Raw genomic sequence first — 20,961 nt, 5'->3', positions numbered from 1 at the left:
CTTAGGTTAGACTAACATTTACAAAAAAGCTGAACAATTTTTCCTAATAAAACACAAAGGACAGAAACTGTGTAGGAAGTTTAAGAGTCCAATGATCATATTTGCTTTAGAAAACAATGTTAAGGTTTTCTTTATTGTATCAGTTCATTTTGGGGATACACTACCCATTAATGCTTCTGGACCCTTCAGGTGCCCTTAGTTAAGCAAATATTTATAGTCTTCTTAAACTGAGCATCCTTTAAAGTTCATTTAAAAACAGACACAAAAGCTTTTTTGTTGTTGTTGGTATGACAGTCACCTTTCATCACAGTGACAAAACACCTGAGAAGAGCAGTTTAAATTGGGAAAGATTTATTTTGACTCCTGGTTTCAGAGGTTTTAGTCCATGGTGGGCTGGCTCTGTCGCTTTTAGGCTGTAGCAAAGCAGAACCATCATGGCGGAAGGGCATGGCAGAGAACAGCTGCTTGCCTGGAGGCAGCCAGGAAGCAGAGAAAGGAACAGGTTCAGAGGCAAGACATGCCCTTCAAAGTACATCTGAATGACCTTCTGCCAACCAGATCCCACCATCTAGCAGTCCAATGGACTCAATCATTGATGAAGTTAAGACCACTCATGATCCTATCACTTCTCAAAAAGCCCACTGGCTGGCAACTAAACCTTTAACACATGAGCCCTTGGGAACATTTTTAGATTCTTAACATTAACAGTAGAAGAGTCTAGCAATAATCACTCATTGAATGAAAGATACTTCAGAGCACAACTTTGTGGTGACACAAAGTAAATGCTACGACAGTAAGCAAATACTACTACACAGACTGAATTATAAGTTGGAGACTTACCAAGAACAGGGCTCCTTGGAGCATGTTCTCTGTGGCCAGTAGTTAATCCAGGGAATACTGTTCTATGGTAGCTCAGTACCAGTTCCCTTAACTTAATTGTAGCTGGCATTGAAAAGTTAAGGATATTACACTTTACCAAAAGGAAAGCCAAGAGTTTCCACCTCCAGGCTATGTCTGGGACACCCTTATAGAGATAATGCTATCTGCCCAGCCCACTCCCTCTAGGCACTTGGAGCTTCCACTGGCAAAAATCACAGCATGGATTCTTCCCTTGCAGTTCTACTCCATCCCACCCCACCCCCACCCCCATGCCATGCTACCCACTGTGTTCTAAATCCTCTATACTTCCGCTTCTATGGCCACCTAGACATGACGTGTTGGAGCAGGACAGGAAACTGGGAAGACATGGCTCTTGTGCAAGGGACAGCACAGGCGTGGATGCGCAACTGGAGCCTTTCCACAGGCCTTGACCGGGTCCCTTTCTGGAGGACGTTTGTTATTTTATTTCACAGCACAAGATCCATAGCGTCAGCCAAATCCCAAGTTGAACCTAGACTTAAATTGCAACCTAAAGCAAAGTACAAATTTTCTCTAAATAAATTTATTTAAAGGTATGCATGTTAAGCAAGGATGTTGGTGCAAGCCTACAATCCCAGCACTGGGTTCAAGCCCTAGATGCTAGGGATGCAAGTCTGATCCTCATGCATGCTCCTCAAGTGCTCTACCACTGAGCTCCCACCTCAGCCCCAGAAAACTCGAAGCTTTATGAATGTGGAGTTTGGACAATTGCTCAGTTTAGTTTATGTTGTTCAAGTTTTGGCCCCAAACTGCAATCCCACATTCTCAGCCTCCTGAGTGGGTAGGATTATAGCCATGAACTGCCAGCACCTGGTTTATAAAAAGTATTTTATTTTCTGATGGTATCACTAGGATTATAGCCATGAACTGCCAGCACCTGGTTTATAAAAAGTATTTTATTTTCTGATGGTATCACTAGGAATGTCAAAAGAGAATTTATTTATTTATTTATTTGCCAGTCCTGGGCCTTGAACTCAGGGCCTGAGCACTGTCCCTGGCTTCCTTTTGCTCAAGGCTAGCACTCTGCCACTTGAGCCACAGTGCCACTTCTGGCTGTTTTCTATATATGTGGTGCTGGGGAATCGAACCCAGGGCTTCATGTATAGGAGGCAAGCTCTCTTGCCACTAGGCCATATTCCCAGCCCCTCAAAAGAGAATTTAGCAGAAGAGTCTTTGAAACTTCGTATTTGGCTACCTTGCATGGAAACAGCTGCTGGTGGTTACATAGCTGGAGATCTTTATGGAAATGCATAAAGGTATAGACAAACTCAGGCACACTTGTTTATCTCTGAAACCACTGGTGCAAAATTGTCTACTCATATTATTCTCAAAGGCATTTCTTTTATTGACATATAACAAATGTTTATTGAGCACCTACTAGATCCTTTATCAAGCAGGGCAGCTCATTGTTTCTTAAGCAGCCACCCCATGTGCAGGTGTTCTCATCTTCCCTGGTGTAAGAATGAAGGTATGTGACGATGTCCCAACTATTGGTCAGGTGTTGGTGAAGCTGCCTGGAGAAGTCGCAGCTACTTTTTATCCAGGGTTGGCTTTATAAAGCATAGTAGCAAGCAGTCATGGCACCCACGTGTGCCAGAAGTGGCTGAAGCCACTCCCAAGACTCTTGGGGGGTTACTGCTTTGTTTACTCTGTGAGAAGTTCTTCGTGTAAAAGCAGAATAGAGAATGTCAAACAGTCCTGCAGGCTTCTGACTTTAGGTCTCTAGGAACCTGAACTTGTCACCTGGCTTACACTATTCATGACTGAGGTGAGCTTAAAACAAAAATGGCAGGAAAGCTCTCCTGTGCTTTGGGTAGGAGACAAATTGGCTCGTGTAGAATTTGTGGCTAAGGAACGCAGACAGGGCCTGGCTGAAGAAGACGTATGTCACCACCAGCCACCAAGTTGTGTTGTGGAAGCCAAAGGTGACAGCCATGGAAATGTAGATCATGAGCTCTGCTAGGTAGTTCGGGGAAGAAACATACTCAAACCAGTCTCCAAAAGGGATCCTGTGGTTGCAATGAATGACTACACCTGAAACAGTAAAAGACAACTTTGTGAGCAGTGGGAGCTGTGGACAAGAAATCTCCCAAATTCACTCATCAGTGGCTGACAGGAACTTGTACTGAGAAGAATATACACCTCCATCCTGCCTTACTCCACTAGCCACCTGCTATTAACAAAACGTCACATGCTCAAATCTCACCGCCAGTGTTCACAGGCACGAAGGAAACTACTAGTCATCAACAGCTGACTCCAGAGTCAGGCTGCATGAGTTCAATTCCTGGCTCTTCCTCTACTAGCTGTGAAACTTCAGATAAGTCGTTTCATTTCATTGTGCCCAAGTGTCCTTAGTTGTAAAATGACAAGATTGTGGAAAGATTAGATTATATTCCTCTTATGTATGTACTACGGCACTACATATAAAGCTCTTAGAATAGGACCGGGCACAAAGTAAGCATTGCATACATACTAAATCATATGATTGCTTCTTTAGTACTGGAGATAGTCTAGTAGAAACTGTACCTGTGGTAAATTAATACAAACTAACTAGGAAGTCAGGCTCTGGCTGGGATGATCCTAACTAGATGGTCACCAGCTGTCCCATGCGGAGCACATCTGTCTGTGCAGGGCCGCCCCATGCAGGTACAGCTCAGAGGCAGAGACTAGATGTCCGGCTACCTGGGGAGAAGGCACCATCAGAGGAAGGCCTTCCCATATACACAGAAAGAACAAAACTCAGAGAGGCATCTCATCAAAGTAGGGACTGGGTCTCGAGGAGGTAGGAAGGGAATGAAGGGACCCAGAGAGCTAACTCCCAAGGGCCACCCTGGCAGCCCCAAAGCTGCTTGGCTCACCTGCTTTGTTTCTCCTGAGGTTGCCGAGGATGACGTGGCACTTGTACTGGTGCGCCGATGACCAGACGAACATCACCAGCCCCAGGATGTGGAACCAGCGCGCTTGCATCAGGACGTGCTTCCCTATCACATAGACTGTTGGAATAAGGATTAGCCAACTCTGCCAAATGTGAGGGAATCACAAAATGATGATCCTAAGCGGGGCTCTGGTGGCTCACACCTATAATCCTAGCTACGCAGGAGGCTGAGATCCGAGAACCATGATTTGAAGCCAGACTGGTAGGAAAGTGTGTAAGACTCTTATCTCCAATCATGCACTAGAAAAGCTGGAAGTGGAGCCATGGCTCAAGGGGTAGAGTGATAGAATTGGGCAAAAAGGCTCTGGAACAGCACCCTAGTCAAGCCCCAGTACTGACATGTGCACACCCCCTCCCCCATATCATCCTGGTGTCATTTCTCTGGACTAGCCCCTCAGTCCTGGGCAGCTCCGGTGGCCTGGGGCAGAAGCCCATATTAACCCATTCTCTCAAACTTGCTTCAAATGCTTCAGGTGGGAAGCTTAGCTCTGCCTCCTATCTGCTCTACTCTGTGTGGTGAGAGGACTTTGTCTTCTTGCTCATGTCTCCTGTCAGAAAAACATTTTCTAAAGAAACCTTTCCATGAACTGCCCTTCAGAGCCCCTGCCACCAGCAGCATCTGGAATGTAACAGGCTGGGTTGTTTGGCTCTGGCCAGTGAAGAAAATTAGTGGAGGATTTCTTCCAGATAGGAGATACCTGAACTGTAAGATGAACAACAAAAGAATCCCTTTCTAAACTAGAGGATCTGGTTTGAGAGATGGTTCCAAGAGTAGAAACACTGAAGTACTGTCTCTTTCTTTCTTCTCTGACTACAAGGAAGAAGGAAGGTTGCTGAAGGACATGAGCAAGCCGCTGGGCCCTGGAAAAGTCAATGAAGGCCTTCCTCTCATCGGCAGAACACAGTGGCCTCGTCAGTCTCTATGGAAGAGGCCAGAGTAGCTCACTGATCATCAGCAAAAGGCTGGGACTCTGGAGCTAGGAGGGAGCCCTAAGGGTTGATTCAAGTAAGAGGACCAAGAATCATGGCATTCTAAGTGGGAACCTCAAGTGGGAATGAGTTGAGAATAGCTAAAAACCAATGAAAACCTAATAAAGTGTGTATTTTTGTTACCAAAAAAAACCCCAAACAACTTGTTCTAGATAACCAGTCTACTATGTTGTACTCATCACTTGCCATTTACCAAAAGGATTTTTATATGTTAATAATATGAAAAATACAGGGTTGAATCAGATAGCCTTCAAGGGCATGTCACTACAGGACTACAAGTTAAATGGAGACCTTGGAGGTAAAATCTCTACGGAGTCCCCTACTCTGAGGTCAGAGAGGGACTCCCTGTGAGGTGAGAGAGTAAGGACAGAGTTATATCACAGGGAAGGGGAGGCAGGCAGAAGGATCCTATTCACCAAGAGTCTAATCTGGGCATGGTTAAATTATTGATTTACTCATCAGTTATTTATTGGGTGTCTGTGAAGCTAAGCAAGGCATGATTCCACTCCTTATGGTGCTTATGTTCTGGTCTACAGTATCAGAAATTCTGAAAACAATCTGTTCTCTAATCTCTAGTAGTGGCTGAGAGATTCAGCAAAGCAGGCAAAGGTCCAGCAGATTCCCAGACCTATCGTATTCGTGTGTGTGTGTGTGTGTGTGTGTGTGTGTGTGTGTGTGTGTGTGTGTGTGTGTTGTACTAGAGCTTGAACGCAGGGTCTGGGCACTGTCCCTTAGCTCAAGCCTAGTGATCTACCACTTGAACCCCACCTCTACTACTGGCTTTTCTTTGGCTAACTAGAGATAAGAGTATCAAGATTTGTCTGCCAGGCTAGCTCAAAACTCGATCCTTAGATCTCTATCTCTGAGTAGCTAGGACTATAGGCATGAAACTGGTACCAGTGCCTGCTCCATGTTACTTTTAACATACCCTGTGGCCAGAAGATGCCACAACATGTTCTCTCCCAACAGTTCAGGAAATCACCTCTCCCCAGGAGTCCTCTTGAAAGACCAATGGATGGAACAGGAAGGAGTATCCAGAAAGCTATTTTTGTTAGTGCTTCTGCTGCCTTTCCTTAACTATTTACATGGGAGTAAAGTAGAAGCTATGCTCAGGCTTAGTGAAAGCTCCAGAAGAGATGACTATTGTTCACAGAAAAACTCTGGAAAGTTCCTCAGGTGAAGAACCAGGAATGATACCTCACACTACAGTACTGGATGAACTGTATGCCACAGCTGAAAGACCAGGGAGAAAAACTGTTGATTAAGCCCACAGGAATTAGATGGAAATGTGCTGGCTGACTGGCTCGAGACCATAAATAATTCAAGATTGAGAAAGACTGTTTCTAAGCTGTGCTTTAAAATCATCCTTGCTGAATGCCGATAGCTTACACCTATGATCCTAGCTACTCAGGAGGCTGAGATCTGAGGATCGCAGCTCAGAGCCAGCCCAGGCTGGCTCTTATCTTGAGACTCTTTTCTCCAATTAACTACCAGAAAACTGGAAGTGGTGCTGTGGCTCAAAGTGGTAGAATACTAGCCCTAAGCAAAAGAGCTTAATGCCCAGGGCCTGAGTTCAAGCCCATGACTGGCAAAAAAAAAGGGGGGGGGGGTAAGGGTGCAGGTGGACACTGCACTCAGATGGAAGAAGAAGGCCTACTTAGAATGTGGAAATATCTATACCCTAATCTTGATTTATGAGGCTAGACAGGTCACCTAGAAAGCATGGAACCTAGGACTTACAGAAAATGGTCATGAAACACAAAGTGTCTGGTTATAAGGATCCCATGGCATTAAAAACTCACTTCAGGGTGGGGACAGGAGGGAAAAACTAGGAGAGAGCAAGGGGAGGAGAGATATGGTTCAAACAATGTGCTCTTTACCTGACTTATCTGTCACCCATCTGTACATCACTTTCTTTTGGTTTGGTTTTGTCTTTTGCTTGTCCTGGGCTTGAACTCTGGGCCTGAGCACTGTTCCTGAGCTTCTTTTGCTCAAGGCTAGCACTCTACCACTGGAGTCACAGTGCCACTTCCAGCTTTTTCTGTTTATGTGGTATTGATTAATCAAACCCAGGGCTTCATGTATGCTAGGCAAGCACTCTACCACTAAGCCACATTCCCAGTCCTGTACATTATGTTGATAATAATAAAAAATAAATGAGCCTTAATGCTTCAAAAAAAAAAAAGAAATTACTCTTTACCTAACTTATGTAACTGTAACCCCTCTGTACATCACCTTTATAATAACAATTTAAAAATTATTAAATAAGAAATTCATTTCAGGAGCTGAAGTGTGCCTCAAGCAGTAGAGTGCAAGCCATGATCTTGAAAAAGCTGAGTGAGAGTGTGAGGCCCTGAGTTCAAGCCCCAGTACAGACACAACAACAAAACAAAACAATCTCCAACAAAACCCATTCATTTCAATCACTCAGGAAGTAATAGGTGTGGTGTGTATGCCAGTAATCTTGCTGCCTAGGAGGTGGCAGCACGAGGACCATGAGTTCTAGGCCAGTGTGGCAAACATAGCAAGAGAATCTGTCTCAAAAACAAAATATGAACAAAAGGGCTAGGGGCTTTGCTCAAATGTTGCAGCACTTGCCTAGCCCTGGGTTCAATCCCTAGCACTTAGAAATCAATCTGGAATTATCATGTGCCCAAATTGTTTCTACAGAAGTGACAGTCACAAGTTTTAGAGAGCCTTTAGCCCCTAAAACCAAACCCATTTTGTTTACTCCTTGTAAATACATGTTTTACTTTCCACTTGCTGGCTGGCGAGCTTGGGAACAGAAGGCAATCTCTGTTTACCAGCTCTGCTGTCCTCTCCCTTTTGTTATGAGGGAACCATCATAAGATCTAACGACAAACAAAACAAAACACAACCATCCTGAAATCAGGATGATTCAGCACGGAGGTCTGGGTCTGTCCCTCCTCGAGTTATCTGTGATTCAACCCTGTACCTCAGCCCACCCCTAGCCCCTAGGGATGGGGGGGGGGGGAGGGAGGGGGGGAATTAGTGAGGTGACTTCTTTGGCTGCCCCTTTCCCCGGCTGGTGTGGAGGGGTATTCCCCTGCTTCTGGTTTGATCCTTGGCCACACTCCACAGGCTAACTTTGCAGGGTTCACACACTTTAGTCCATTTTACTATTTGTAAACTGAGCTGTGTGAATGGTTGGTCTTTGTTATCTTCCCTGACTGCAGGATAGCTGGCGTTTGTGGGTTCAGGTTTGGAAGTTATTGTCAATATATGCCCGTGGGTGTGTTGTCCTATAAAACCTACTAGAGCCTAAATTCCCAGAATGCATAGTGGCTGGGTACTTCCATTTTTCAACCGCCTTGAGGACATAGGTGAGCACTTACCTGAAGAATACCCCTCTCGAGGCCTGTGACATGGTAGGGACCACTCACCATTCCTGCCATCCATTGGTACTTGGCTCAGCACAGTTAGGCCGACCAAGACATAGTAGACAAGCCCAAAACAGTATTGCACTACATTAATCACGGCATTGGAGAAGACGCTGACATAGAGACACTCAAAGAGTCTCCGTGCGCTGTGCAGCCACAGGAACAACAGCACCAAGAACGCCGACAGTGCCAGCTCGCCCCCTGCAATTCAGAAGGCCACATGTTCAGACCTCTCTTCCAGGATTAAACCAAAGGGTGTTTTCCTAGTGTGAAAATAAATATTACATAGGGTTGGAGCCAGAAAAGGGCTGTAGATATCACTACATCCAATACGTTCTTCCTTTTAGGACATGGACAAATGTGGTCAGGGACTTTGCCACAAGGCTTACACTGTAAATTAGTGACAGAGAGGGACCACATCCATCACCTAATCATGCTTCATTACAGAGAACTCCAGATGGCCTGCTGGGTCCCTGGGGTCCTTGAGGCACCAGAGGCCCAGATGGAGGCAGGGCAGCTCATTTCTTCCCATGTTAGATAACATAAAAAAGAATGACTCGAGGTGTACCTGAAGAGAAGAGCCCATACCTAGTATGCAAGGGCCTGGGTTCAACCCAGCACCACACACACAAAACAAAACAAAGAAAAAAGAAAAGAAAATTATACTTTCAGGGCAACAGTGAGACTGGAGAAAACTGCCTGCTTCTCATCCCCCCTCCCCAAAGAGGTCCCAGGAAAGACTGTGTGTGTGTGTGTGTGTGTGTGTGGGGTGTGTGTGTGTGTGTGTGTGTGTGTGTGTTGGTACTGGGGCTCTTGTGACTTTTTTTTTTGCTATGCCTCCAGCTTTGCCTTTTTTTTTTTTTTTTTTTTTTTTTTGCTAGTTAACTGGAGAAAAGTCTCTGGGATTTCTCTTCATGGGCTGGCTTTGAACTTGTCCTTAGCTCTCAGCCACCTGAGTAGCTAGGATTAGTGTGAACCATCCACGCCCAGCCAAAATAGCTATTTAAAAAAATAACATAAATCCTAGATTTTCCTTCTTCAAATGAGTCACATATACCATCTCACCTACATAACTAGCACCCAGATCAAGAAAAAAAAACCTGACAGTGGTACTCACTAGACACTATGTTGAAAATGAACTATATAACTTGTAGATGGGGAGGGGAGGGAAAAACTGGGAGAGAGTGAGGGAAGGGGTGACTGTCTAAAAAGTAATGTACTCTTTACCTGGCTTCCGTAACTGCTAAAAAAAATAAAAAGGAAAAAAACCTGACCAGGACCTTTCTAAGCACTCTTCCGCTACTCCCCTCCCTGAGGGAAAGGCCTCAGACCTGACTTCTACCAGCATAGATCAGCTTTGCTTCTTTGGTACTTTAAGTAAATTAAAGCCTGGTTTTAACTCTTTAGGAATGAGTTAAAACCAAGTGAAACTCTCCAAATCAACACTCTGAACACAAACACATCAGCAAAGCCCACTGCCTGCAAATGAAGTGATGACTTTTTATTGAGGGAAGCTTGACTTGCAGAGGTCTTCCTGACTGTCCCCTCCCCTCCAAGCAGGACGACACCGCTTTTCTCTTCTGAGTGTCCTCTTGGCCACAAGCTCCTTTGCTTATACAGAAAAGATTGTTCCAGAAGTTTGGCAGAGATGAGGACAGAGAACAATTTGTTTCAAGTTCTGCCTCTCACTCTCTGCCGGACATTAACTGAGACTACTTCATGGCATTTACCTTCAGTTCTGTACTGTGTTGCTCAAGTCCGTCTTGGACTCTTGGGTTCGTACAACCTTCCGACCTCAGCCTCCTGAGTAATTGTAGGCACATGCTACCTCATCCAGGTCTTTTTTTTTAAATTTTCATTTAAAAATTTATTGTAAAAGTGATGTTCAGAGGCAGTATAGTTACATAAATCATGTAATGAGTATATTTCTCATTCCAGGTCTAATTCTTTATTGTTAAAATTGTTCCATATCCTCTAAATACTACTGATGTGGCATATTTAAAGTCCATTTTGTAATCTGGAAAATAAGTATTTACAAGATTTTTTTTTTGTTGGTCCTGGGTTTGAACTCCAGGCCTGGACTCTATTGCTGAAGGCTAGCACATTACCCCCTTTAAGCCACAGCTGCACTTCCAGTTTTCTGGTGGTTAATTGGAAGTAAGAGTCTCATGGACTTTCTTTCCCCAGTCTGGCTTTGAACTGTGGTCTTCAGATCTCAGCCTCCTGAATTTAGCTAGAATTACAGGTGTGAGCCACCAGTGCCCAGCATACAAAACATTTTATTCTGTAACCAAAGCCTCATAGTATAAGCCTTTTTACACATTTTTCCAAAATTTTTAATGAAATAAATACATTGAGTCTTGTGACATGCTTTTGGCTGGGACTTGTATAAATGGTTAACTGTTTCAACTTGAGAGATCCTGAAGACTTCCCCTCATGTGTATCATCAGTACTAAAAATACCAGAGGGAGAAGGGCCTGCCCTATGCCCAGTACAGCATTCTGCAATGTGAGGTGTTGAGTATTAACTTGGCTCTGTCATGATTAGTGATGACTTGGGGGACATCCCCTTGGCCATCTAGTGATGAACCATGCAAACCTCTTGAGGCTCTGGCCCTCCACTTCCTAGACCCTGGGAGGAGGCACCTCAAAGGCAAGAGACAGATGCACACAGCTATCCTACAGAGGACAGAGCAGGGAACAGGAAATGGTGCTGTAAGGGGGCAGAGATCCAGCTTACCTTGGAACTGTGCTGCTCCAAGAATTCTGAGCAAAGTGTGAAGCCAGTTTGGAAAAGGCACTCCCAGGAACAGAGATTGCGTGAGGAACCAAAGCAGGAAGCCATTCCACAGCACAGCGATGACATAGAAGTGAGAAAAATATCTGCAGGAGAAGAAGTAGTTAGACAAATACCAGGGTAATAAGCAGGATGGTTCTTTTCAGTTCCCTTCTTCACCCTTTCCAGAGAGAGAGAGAGAGAATTTATTTTTTGGCCACTCCTGGGGCTTGGGCCCAGGGCCTGAGTACTGTCCCTGGCTTCTTTTTGCTGAAGGCTAGCACTCTACCACTTGAGCCTCGGAGCTACTTCCAGGCTTTTCTAATTATGGGGTGCTGAGGAATCAAACCCAGGGCTTCATGCATGCTAGGCAAGCACCCTACTGCTAAGCCACGCACCCTACTGCTAAGCCACATCCCCAGCCCCTACTTTCCCTTCTTGAAACAATTTTAACAGGCCTTATTTTTATACAGAAAACAAGCTGTTTCCGCAATATTCACCTTCATTCACTGTTAGCCCTTCCCCTCCCCCATACTCCCTCTGCTGCATCAAGCCTGTTTTACTTTCCTATCATCTGTTTTAGTATGTATTAACTGCACCAAGAAGTTTCGCTATGGTGTTTGTGACATGCACACATTATGTTTTGTTCAGAATATCCCTCTCTATTGCTTTATCTCTCCTTTAGCGTCTTTAACCCTTACTAGTCAACAGCTTTCACTGAGGTTCCTCATGTCATCTTCATACACAATTGCACTATATTTCACAATTATTCACCCTCCAGCTTTCTTTTTCTTATTCTTCTCCTCATCCTCCTACATAGTCCCATTCGTGGCTTTTGAGGGCCTCCTTCCCTATACACAACCTGCAGGTGCCCTTCTCTGCAATGCTTGGAATCAACTGCTTCAGACTTTGGATTTGGGGTGAAGAGGTGTTGGAATATTTTCATATGCATTAATAGATGTCTGGGGGGATAAGACCAGAATCTAAACACAGAACTCACGCATATGCCATATAAACCTTATACGTATACACTGAAGATAATTTTATGTAGTACCATTTAGCGATCCTGTGTTTGACTAAGACCCCCCTACATGAGGTTAGGTGTGAATTTTTTCCATGAGGTATATATTAGATCAACTTGAATCTCGAGTTATGAGGCATTCAATTAGTACTTTTTTTTCCCTCTCAACTAATTCAGAAACTTTCTGACTGTACTGGATGATGAACGATTACCGGGCCTTCCTGTATTAATATTAAGCCCCTCCTTTTTCTTTCAACTGTATCAGTTAAAAAGGAGTTGGGCCAAAAGAGGGTAAATGCAAGCAAAGGCACTCCAGATGAACCAGAATGTACTTGTAAGAGAACTCACAGCCCCTTGGCCATGCCCAGTGTGACAAACTCAGATGTACTCCTATCATGCCATAGTAACTTGCTCTGTTCTCTTACTGACTGCTTGCTAGTCAACCTTGTCTCTGCCCTGCTGGACCACACAAACAAGATGTGCTAACTCCACACAGCAGCTCTGAATCTATTTGAAGAGCGCTGCTCTCTTTGCCAGGCCCATGAGCTTCATTTTCTACAGTTCATGCATCAGGGTCAGCTGTCAGCCCTCGCTCTTGTCTTCAGTTGTACTTCAGGTTGTTCCTAAGCTGCATAGCTCAGACCTAAGCACACAGGGCAGAGCTGGACAGAATTTCCCTGCTCTTCAGGCCCCCATGGAAGTGGGGAGGTGGCTGGATTTCAAAAAGCAACTTCAGGCCACCAGCTTTACTTACTCCATTTTCTGGAAAATATTTATAGTACACTGGGTGATGTTCTAGGAGCTGGGACCTAAGCAGGGAGCAAACAGACCAGGTTGCTGCCTTAATGGAATTTACCTTCCACAGGAATCAGGTGGTCAACACCTCGTATAAGGGTCAGAGAGGGTGCAGAGGGGCTACTGTGGCTAGTGGTGAAGGGTGATTTCTGGGAGTCAAGTGTGGCTGGAGTGAGTAATCCTCACTGACTTCTGAGGGAAGCACTTCCTAGGTTGTAACTGTAAAGGCGCTGAGGTGAGCGCATGCTAGGTGTGTTCAGGAGATCTAAGGGACATGTATGCTGTGTGGCCTGACCAAGGGCAAGAGGGGCAGAGGCTAGACGGTGCACATGTTTACATATGTATATGTATATATGGTGTATATGTTTGCACTGCTAGGTTTATAATGGAGAGCCACTTAGGCAGCAGAGTAACATGATGTCCTAACTAATGTTTTGAAGCACCTTCTGGCTGATGGAAAAGCTTTGGACAGTGGTGGTGGCCTAACAACACCAATGGGTCAACATGGTAATTGAAATTTAATTATTATTAATAGTTCTTGTTTGTAGCACAGGCTGGCCTTGAACTTGCAATCTTCCTGCCTCAGCCTCCTGAACACTGAGTTCTAAGTATGTCCCACCAGGCCTGGCTAACATGGTAAATTTTATGTCATGTATATCTTATCACAATAAAAAGTAAACAAAACATTTTTAAAAGAGCATTGCTTATTAACTTTATTCTTAATTGTAAATAATCAGTCCATTAGTGACATAGAGAATAATCTAGTTGTCACACAGGGGTTGCAGAGTGATGCCTGGGAGACGAATTAAGATTATAACTATAAAATTTGTTATTGTTGTGTGGCAGATGAGAAGACAAAGGCTCAGAGAGGTTAGGCTACTTATTGATGATCACACTACAGGGGCAGCACTTGGCTCCAGACTGAGCCCAGATGACTCGAGTTCAGCCACTCTGATGATCTCTGTTCACAAAGCCCAGCTTGCCTCAACCTGTTTTCTGACCTCCATTACACAACCAAGTGAAATCAAGCTTCAATCAATTAAATGGCACTCAAATGTCTTTTGTATGAGTTGTGAAGCCACACCTTATTCTTGCTGTGCCTGAATTGTGCCAGGATGGCTTTGACTTGAGGACACATTGGCTGTTTTCCTATTCTTGCATTTTGTTTTTCTTTCTCTATGACACATTTTATTCTTAGAAGTTGTTCTTGGTGTGTGTGTACAATACTGGTAATAAGGCTTGAACTCTGAGTCTCTCCACCACTTAACATCTCCAGTTCCGGCTTTTCTGCTGGCTCTAAGAAGATAGGAATCTTCTATTTGTCTGCCCAGGCTGGCTATGAATCCACACTCTAAGATCTCAGCCTCCTGACTAACTAGGAATAGTGCAAGTCAGTGGCCCAATTCATTTTCTATTCTTGCTTGTTTTTAAAGATCCAACTTAATGATGGGTGCCAGTAGCTCAGGACTGCAATTCTAGCTAGTTGTGAGGCTGAAATCTTGAGGATCTTAGTTGGAGGCCGGCATGGGCAGAAAAGATAGAGAAAATCCACCTCCAAAACAAATAATGTCAGGCTGAAGATGTGGCGCAAGTTTTAGAGACTTCAGCCCAGCTTCTGCTTTCTGTTTGAGACATGATCCCTTTTCCTCTTCTGACACTTGGCTTCCATGTTGCACTGTTTCCCAAGCCTTTGGGAGGAGGGACAAGCTAATCCTTATGGTGGCAAAGGGCTTTACATAGACATTCCTTGGTTAACAAGCACTTTTGTGGTTATTATAAGACTTCTTTGGGGCCTGGAGATATGGGAGCAAGTGACAGATAACCATGCCCACCGTGGTAACTCTCTCTTTCTTCTCCAACCCCCCCCAACATACACACACACACATACACACACACACACACACACACACACACACACACACACACACGGGGATCTGCAATAGGCAGAGAATTGCTACTGGGAAAAAAAGCAGGGGAGAGGAAGGATGCTGGGGATTATGATTTTAAACAATAAAAAAGAAGATCCCACTGAGGAGGTAATATATGAGTGGTGACAGAACGTGAGGGCAGAAGCCATTTAGCCAAGCAGATGGAAACCTTTTCAGGTAGTCAGAACAGGTAGTGCACAGACTCTGAGGCTGGACAAAGGACTAATGGAGAAGTCCCTAAACTGACATAGAGCTAGAGTGGGCAAACTACAGGAGTCAGAGCTAGTCAGGTGGTAGAGATGGGACTGTATAGGGCCTGGGACTTTGTGAGTGGCTGGAACTTCTTTGTGAGTTGGAGCCCAGGAAACAGGATCCCTCCCTTCCTTCCTTCCTTCCTTCCTTCCTTCCTTCCTTCCTTCCTTCCTTCCTTCCTTCCTTCCTTCCTTCCTTCCTTCCTTCCTTCCTTCCTCTCTTCCTCTTTCTTTTTTCTTTCCCTCCCTCCCTCCTCCCCCTCCCCCTCCCTCCCTCCCTCCCTCCCTCTCTTCCTTCCTTTCTATCTGCTGAATGCTGAAACTGATCCTAGGCCCTAATTAGGGAACTTACAGGGTTAACTAATGAAGAGAACTAATGTTTGTTGAGTTCTGCTCAGGTGCCTGACCCTGTGCTAAATAACTACTGGATTCTATTACATTACGGCTCTAATCCACACTAGTACCACCGTCTCTTCTAGACTACCCAGCAGCTTCTTGTCCAGTCCTTGCTATGCAAGAGCCATCATCCCAGTGAAATGTTAGATGATCTGGTGCTTCCCTCCACCACAACCCTTCAGTAGCTCTTCACCTATTCAGAACAAGGAGCAACCTCCATCCATGCCTGTAAAGGTCTGCTGTAGGCTTTCTCCTCATCAGTGAATGAAGGAGAGAGGAGGTAGATCATTCAGATTGGATTCTCAGAATAGGACAGAAGTTAATACACAATCTCTTCCTTATCATTCAAAACTTCATGGGAGGGCCTGATTATTCTCAGGCCTGGAGCTCTTATTCCAGATATAGATGCAAATTCAGTCTAACAAAGGCTATACACCCTCTCAAAATAAGTGTAAATCCAAAGGAAAAAAACCCTGACAAACAGGTAATACCATTAAAAAATCAAACATGTAATCTATGAGTATATGTATTTCTTTTGTATCAAATAACCAGATTTAGCGGTGCCACCTACAATGTTCTCAATGTGATGAGAAACTGTTTTGTAGTATCTTCCAGTAATTGCAATAAAAACATCATAGCCAGGAGTTGGTGGCTCACACCTGTAACCCTACCTACTCAGGAGGCTCAGATCTCAGGTTCGTGGTTCAAAGCCAGCTTGGGCAGGAAAGTACATGAGACTCTTATCTCCAATTAACTACTGAAAAGCTGGAAATGGTCCTATGGCTCAAAGTGGTAGAGCAGGAGCCTTGAGCAGTGCCCAGCCTCTGAGTCCAAGCCCCAGGACCTGTACCTGTGTGTGCGCTCTCTCTCAGTTTGCTCTACATCCTGTCTGTAGACCCCCAAATCCACTCAATACACGATGGACTCCAGGGGATAAAGCCTGGGCAGCCCTGTCTCTACAGCTCAACTCACACTATTCCTTTCTAGAGCCATTTGGAAGTTTAAGAAACAGTAGTGTTTCCAGTACTATGGGAGTCCAGAGCATTGCCAATCTAGTTCACTGCAGCCATTTGTTCAGACCATTTGGGAAATCCAAACTCTAGGAATCAAAAGAAAAGCAACTGTCATCTTAGAATAAAAAGATCTACTGGACAGGTAGAGGTAATGGAAACTAACATTCCAGGAACTCACTTAAGGCTTTATTCTTGCCTCTGTACATGCAGAAATATGATCAACAACTAGCTACCTATTTGTGAGTGTAGAAATCATAGGCTTATTTTCAAAAGTCAGGGATGCTATGGAAAACTATTTCAAGAGAAGCATGTAGGTTAAGATTACTCAACAGTTCCAAGTTTAGATGAACTAAGGGCCACCACTGGGGCATGTGTCTGGTCTCATTTGATCTGTCATAAGCCTCAGCTTTGTGTGCCAGATGCACACCAGGGGTCCAGAGTTTGGGATTTTACCAGCTGTGCTACCTTATTGGCACCTGCACCACAAGGTAAGAGACTTCTAGGTGAGAGTGCAAACCTGTGAATGGTTATGTCCAGGAGGTAGCTTAGATGCTTTGGCTGGGGCTATCAACTAATTAAAAACCTGACAGACAGAACTCATCGATAAACATCTTGAGACAAAAAACAAACAGCCCCTTTAGGCAAACAGTGCCTTCTACTTATCCTTTTGAAAAGAATAGCTTAGAGCTCCAGAGATACCACCCTCCAGGCTTGCTTGTTTCTGCTCCCCTCAAGAGGGAAAGTAATAACTCAGAGACAAGGACTGAACTAATGGCCAACCAAGTCACACTGGTGACCTGTGACTGTTATAACTGTGCCTACCTTTCTTGCCCTGCTCCCAATTCTCCCTATTTACCCTGAGTATGGCTCCCTGGGGTATTCTGAAATGCTATTTTTCCTATGGTTGTCACATAATAAACCTCCTTTCTTTGTCCTGCACCTTCCTGTATTTGGGTATGGGGGTGAGTGGCTAGACTTCATATGGGACGCCTGGAGTTTGGGCCTGTGTTCTCAAAACCTCAATGACAATGACTGTGAGGATTAAATGAGGAAAAGCACATTCTCCAAGTAATAGTGTGGTCAGGATATACAAGAAGCACCCAAATGGCAGTGGATACTCATAGGAGATTCTAATAGTACTGAGAAACTGCTTTTTGTTAAAAAGTGCCGACTCTCCTTAGGCCCATGAAAATAGGATAAAAGCTTGTCACCCCTTTCTCCCCATTGCCTTGGTGTGTCCTGCAGTCACCTGGTTCCTGGAAGGATGGGACTGATAGACACCTTTATTAGGGATGGAAACTACCCCTATGCAGGACAAATTACTCCCACATGAGAGAGGCCTTTCTTACTCTAACCAGATTGCTTCCTTCAAGTGACTGATAGCTGTCAATTTCTCTAAAACCCCTGATAAGGATCAACAAGACCCCACTTTGCCTGTTTAATTATGCAGACCTCTCCCCCACCCACTTATTTATTTATTTAGGTCAGTCATGGGGCTTGATCTTGAGGTTTGGGCACTGTCCCTGAGCTCTTTGGCTCAAGGCTAGCATTTTACTACTTTGAGATACAGCACCATTTTTGGGTTTTTGTTTCTTTTAACCACTTTCTGGTTGATTAATGGGAGATAAGAATCTTATGGACTTCCCTGCCCCGGCTGGCTGGCTTTGAGCGGTGATCCACAAGTCCCAGCCTCCTGAGTAGCTAGGATTACAGGCATAGGCCGGCACCTGGCTCAATCCTTCCTCTTTTTAAACCTAAAGCACAAGCCTGTACCTGGAAGATGGGCTAAAGTGCTTTGCTCCCTTTTACCATGTGTCCAAGTCATGTTATAAACCCGCTTTCTCTGAGATTTGGATTCTGGGTCTCTACAACTTAAGCAATACCTCCAGTTCCAGTGTTCTGCTGGTTATAAAGACGATAGGACTCTCCAGATTTGTCTGCCCAGGCTGGCTACCAATCAGGACTCTCAGATCTTGGCCTCCTGAGCAGCTAGGATAATAGGCATAAGTCAATGGCCCAATTCATTTCCTATTTTTGCTTGTTTTCAAAGATCCAACTCAATGCTGGGTGTCAGTGGTTCATAACTGTAATTCTAGCTATTTAGGAGGCTGAAATCTGGAGGATCTCAGTTTGAGGCCAGCGGGCAACAAAGTTAGAAACTCTACCTTCAAAATAAATAATGCCCTTTACAACTAATCCTCTCATTTTCATTTGGTATGTTGGGGCAAAAGCAAAGGCCTGATCTGACTACAACTCCTGGAGTTAGGCCTCTGGCCTAGAACGCCCACTTAAAAAAGCGGTAAAATCTCTCCAGTGCTCCTTGACCACCAACCCATCATTTTCTTCTGATTATAGAAGGGAGGCGTTGTCACAGTTTGTCAGTGTCATGAAAAAATGAAAATTGTAGAGAAGTAGAAGGAAGCTACAAAATCTCACCTCTACCCAATTCAATTATTTTTGACTTTTTTTTAAATGCGGGGGGGGGGGGGGAGAATTTAAAGGGTGAGTAGTATTTTTTGAGACCTTTTTTTGTCCCAGTAAAAATGCCTTTCATTATTGGCCTGAATTTGTTGTACCTTCTCCAGTACTGAAAGAAATGCTTCAATTTGGGTGTGTGTGTGTGGGGGGGGGGGGAGCAATGAGAACAACTCCCATACCACTTAACCCCACAGGAGGTTCTCTAGAACTGTGAGGGAAGAAAAAGGCAGAAGTTATTTCATAATATAGGTGAAATGACAAGAAGTCCAGCCAGTTCAATTGTTAAGGCAATGAATAAGGGAAAAGCTCCAAGTGTCCTTACCTCTTACGAAATGACAGATTTGAGCACTAATAGCTGGGGTGCCCATCTAGAGAAATAGGTAAATGCAGGGGAGGCTTTGAATCCAGAGGCGCTGTTCTCTTTTTCAAAAGTGAGGAAATAAATCGCTATTAGGCAAAAAAGGCTATATTGAAACCAAACCAGATGAAAACAGAATGACAGTTTTGTTTTTGTTTTTTTTTTGGTTTGGTTGTTTTTTTTTGTCTCTAAGACACAGAAGGTTTGGCCGAAAACTTGTGCATTTCTTCCCCGGTGTAGCCTCAGAATGACTTAGCTTGCCCATCTTAGAGTTATCAGGTGGTACAGTCAGCAGTTTGGCATCACCTATGTTTCAGAAGCCTGAGATACGTAGGCCTGTCACCTGTGGACTTGGCATGGCCGATGGCTGTCTTAGATAACCCAGATATTTAATCCATCAGAAACCCTATCCCATCATTCAGAGCCAGTCCTACATGCTACCTTAAGATGCATCCCAAACACAGAGAGAAGCCAAGGCTTTTCTTCCCTCTCCAATAGTGGTTGGCTGACCACTGAATCCAAAGCGGAGAATAAGAAAAAATCAGAAGGACATTTTATGGCTTCTATTTAAGCCTCGACGATTGATTCCTTCATTCAACTTCATTATAAACTCTGCTTAAAAGTCGGGCGCTGCCAGCGGCGGCATCTCGGGCCGCCTTGTCTGCGGGCACCGGCGCAGCTGCAGACCCCGGGGAGCTGGCACCGGGGCCACCTTGGCGTCGCTGTTCCCCGGCCAGGAGTCGGGGAGGGAAGTGGAGGCAGCAGGGGGGCGGGGCTGCCTTCACTTCCCCCAGTTCCCAGGGCTCGAGCTGGCCTGTGGGCCCCGGGGCGCCCAGGGGACCGGGAAGAGACCCCGGGACAAAGGCTGCCAGCTCGCCGCCCGGTGAGCAGGCCCAACTGGATGAGCGGCCATTTCCCCGGGAGGCCCCCTCGGCGCCAGCGAGTTCACGGCCCCGCACCGGACAGTGCGCCGGCGGGAACCCGGCCCGACGTCCCCGGGGCGCCCGCAGCGGACGCCGGAGGCAGCCGAGGCCTGGCCCGGAGGTACCAGCGGCGCCAGGGGCCGCCGGGAACCGCCGCGGACCGCGGGGGGCCGCGCAGCACGGGCCCGTCTCTGCCGCCCCCTGCCGGCTGCCCGCGAGCACGACGCCCCGGCAACCGCGGTTACCTCTTGGGGACGTCAAAGGCGCGGCAGGCGGCCGGGCGCGGCACTCCCCCCAGCTTGGTTTTCCCATAGCGGATCAGATCCTGGAAGAACGCGTAGCCCGGGAACAAGTCGGGCGGCACGAGCTGCAACAGCAGGGCCAGCAGGAAGGCGGCAGCCAGCGCTAGCCACAGCGCGCGCAGCGGACTCAGGATCGGGAGCTCGGCCCCTGTCCAGGGAGCCATGGCCTGCTTCCGCAAACCCACGCGGCCTAACCCGCGGCTCTCCGAGACGGCCCGGGCCGCGCGGGCCGGAGGAGGGCGGGGCGAGGTGACGTCACGTGCGAGGCCACGCCCCGGCCGCCTCCCCTGTCCAGTCGCTCGCGGTCCTTGCCTGGACCCAGAGGTTGCCTGGTGGAATCCAGGTTGCAACTTCCCCACTCGCGAGCAAGACCGCGTGCTGCCAAGTGCCCTCCTCGGCTTCGTTTCCAACGGCAAATGGTACCATCCCTATCAGTTCCATGTTGGTGGACTGGGCATTGTGGTGCACTGACATGTT

At 45.8% G+C, this 20,961-nt stretch overlaps 1 protein-coding gene across 2 annotated transcripts; it reads right to left on the bottom strand.

Annotated features, from left to right (window-relative positions):
• Nucleotides 1-2,239: 2,239 nt before the first annotated feature.
• On the bottom strand, nucleotides 2,240-20,695 carry Srd5a3 (steroid 5 alpha-reductase 3). Of its 2 annotated transcripts, none has more exons than XM_048364357.1 (5): nucleotides 20,428-20,695; nucleotides 10,984-11,126; nucleotides 8,200-8,445; nucleotides 3,777-3,911; nucleotides 2,240-2,952 (listed from the first exon to the last, which is right to left on the bottom strand). In XM_048364357.1, exons 1-5 carry the CDS (start codon nucleotides 20,646-20,648, stop codon nucleotides 2,693-2,695), a joined length of 1,005 nt encoding a protein of 334 aa, XP_048220314.1. In that variant the 5' UTR covers nucleotides 20,649-20,695; the 3' UTR covers nucleotides 2,240-2,692. The 2 variants fall into 2 exon arrangements, with proteins under 2 accessions (XP_048220314.1, XP_048220316.1); XM_048364359.1 differs by having other exon boundaries at nucleotides 8,248-8,445.
• Between the last annotated feature and the right edge of the window lie 266 nt (nucleotides 20,696-20,961).

This window comes from Perognathus longimembris, chromosome 16 (genome assembly GCF_023159225.1).
Source record: "Perognathus longimembris pacificus isolate PPM17 chromosome 16, ASM2315922v1, whole genome shotgun sequence".
Lineage (NCBI taxonomy): Eukaryota > Metazoa > Chordata > Mammalia > Rodentia > Heteromyidae > Perognathus > Perognathus longimembris.
The sequence above is the reverse complement of the archived record's forward strand: the minus strand, read 5'-3'. Positions and strand labels throughout refer to the sequence as shown.

What these genes read in the sequence shown, in the direction of transcription:
- Srd5a3 (XM_048364357.1), bottom strand. Translation starts at nt 20,648, where the DNA reads ATGGCTCCCTGGACAGGGGCCGAGCTCCCGATCCTGAGTCCGCTGCGC. An exon ending in TGGAGCAGCACAGTTCCAAG is followed by an intron (nt 8,446 to 10,983) that starts GTAAGCTGGATC and finishes TCTGAATTGCAG; the next exon opens with GGGGCGAGCTGGCACTGTCG. An exon ending in CCTCAGGAGAAACAAAGCAG is followed by an intron (nt 2,953 to 3,776) that starts GTGAGCCAAGCA and finishes TTACTGTTTCAG; the next exon opens with GTGTAGTCATTCATTGCAAC.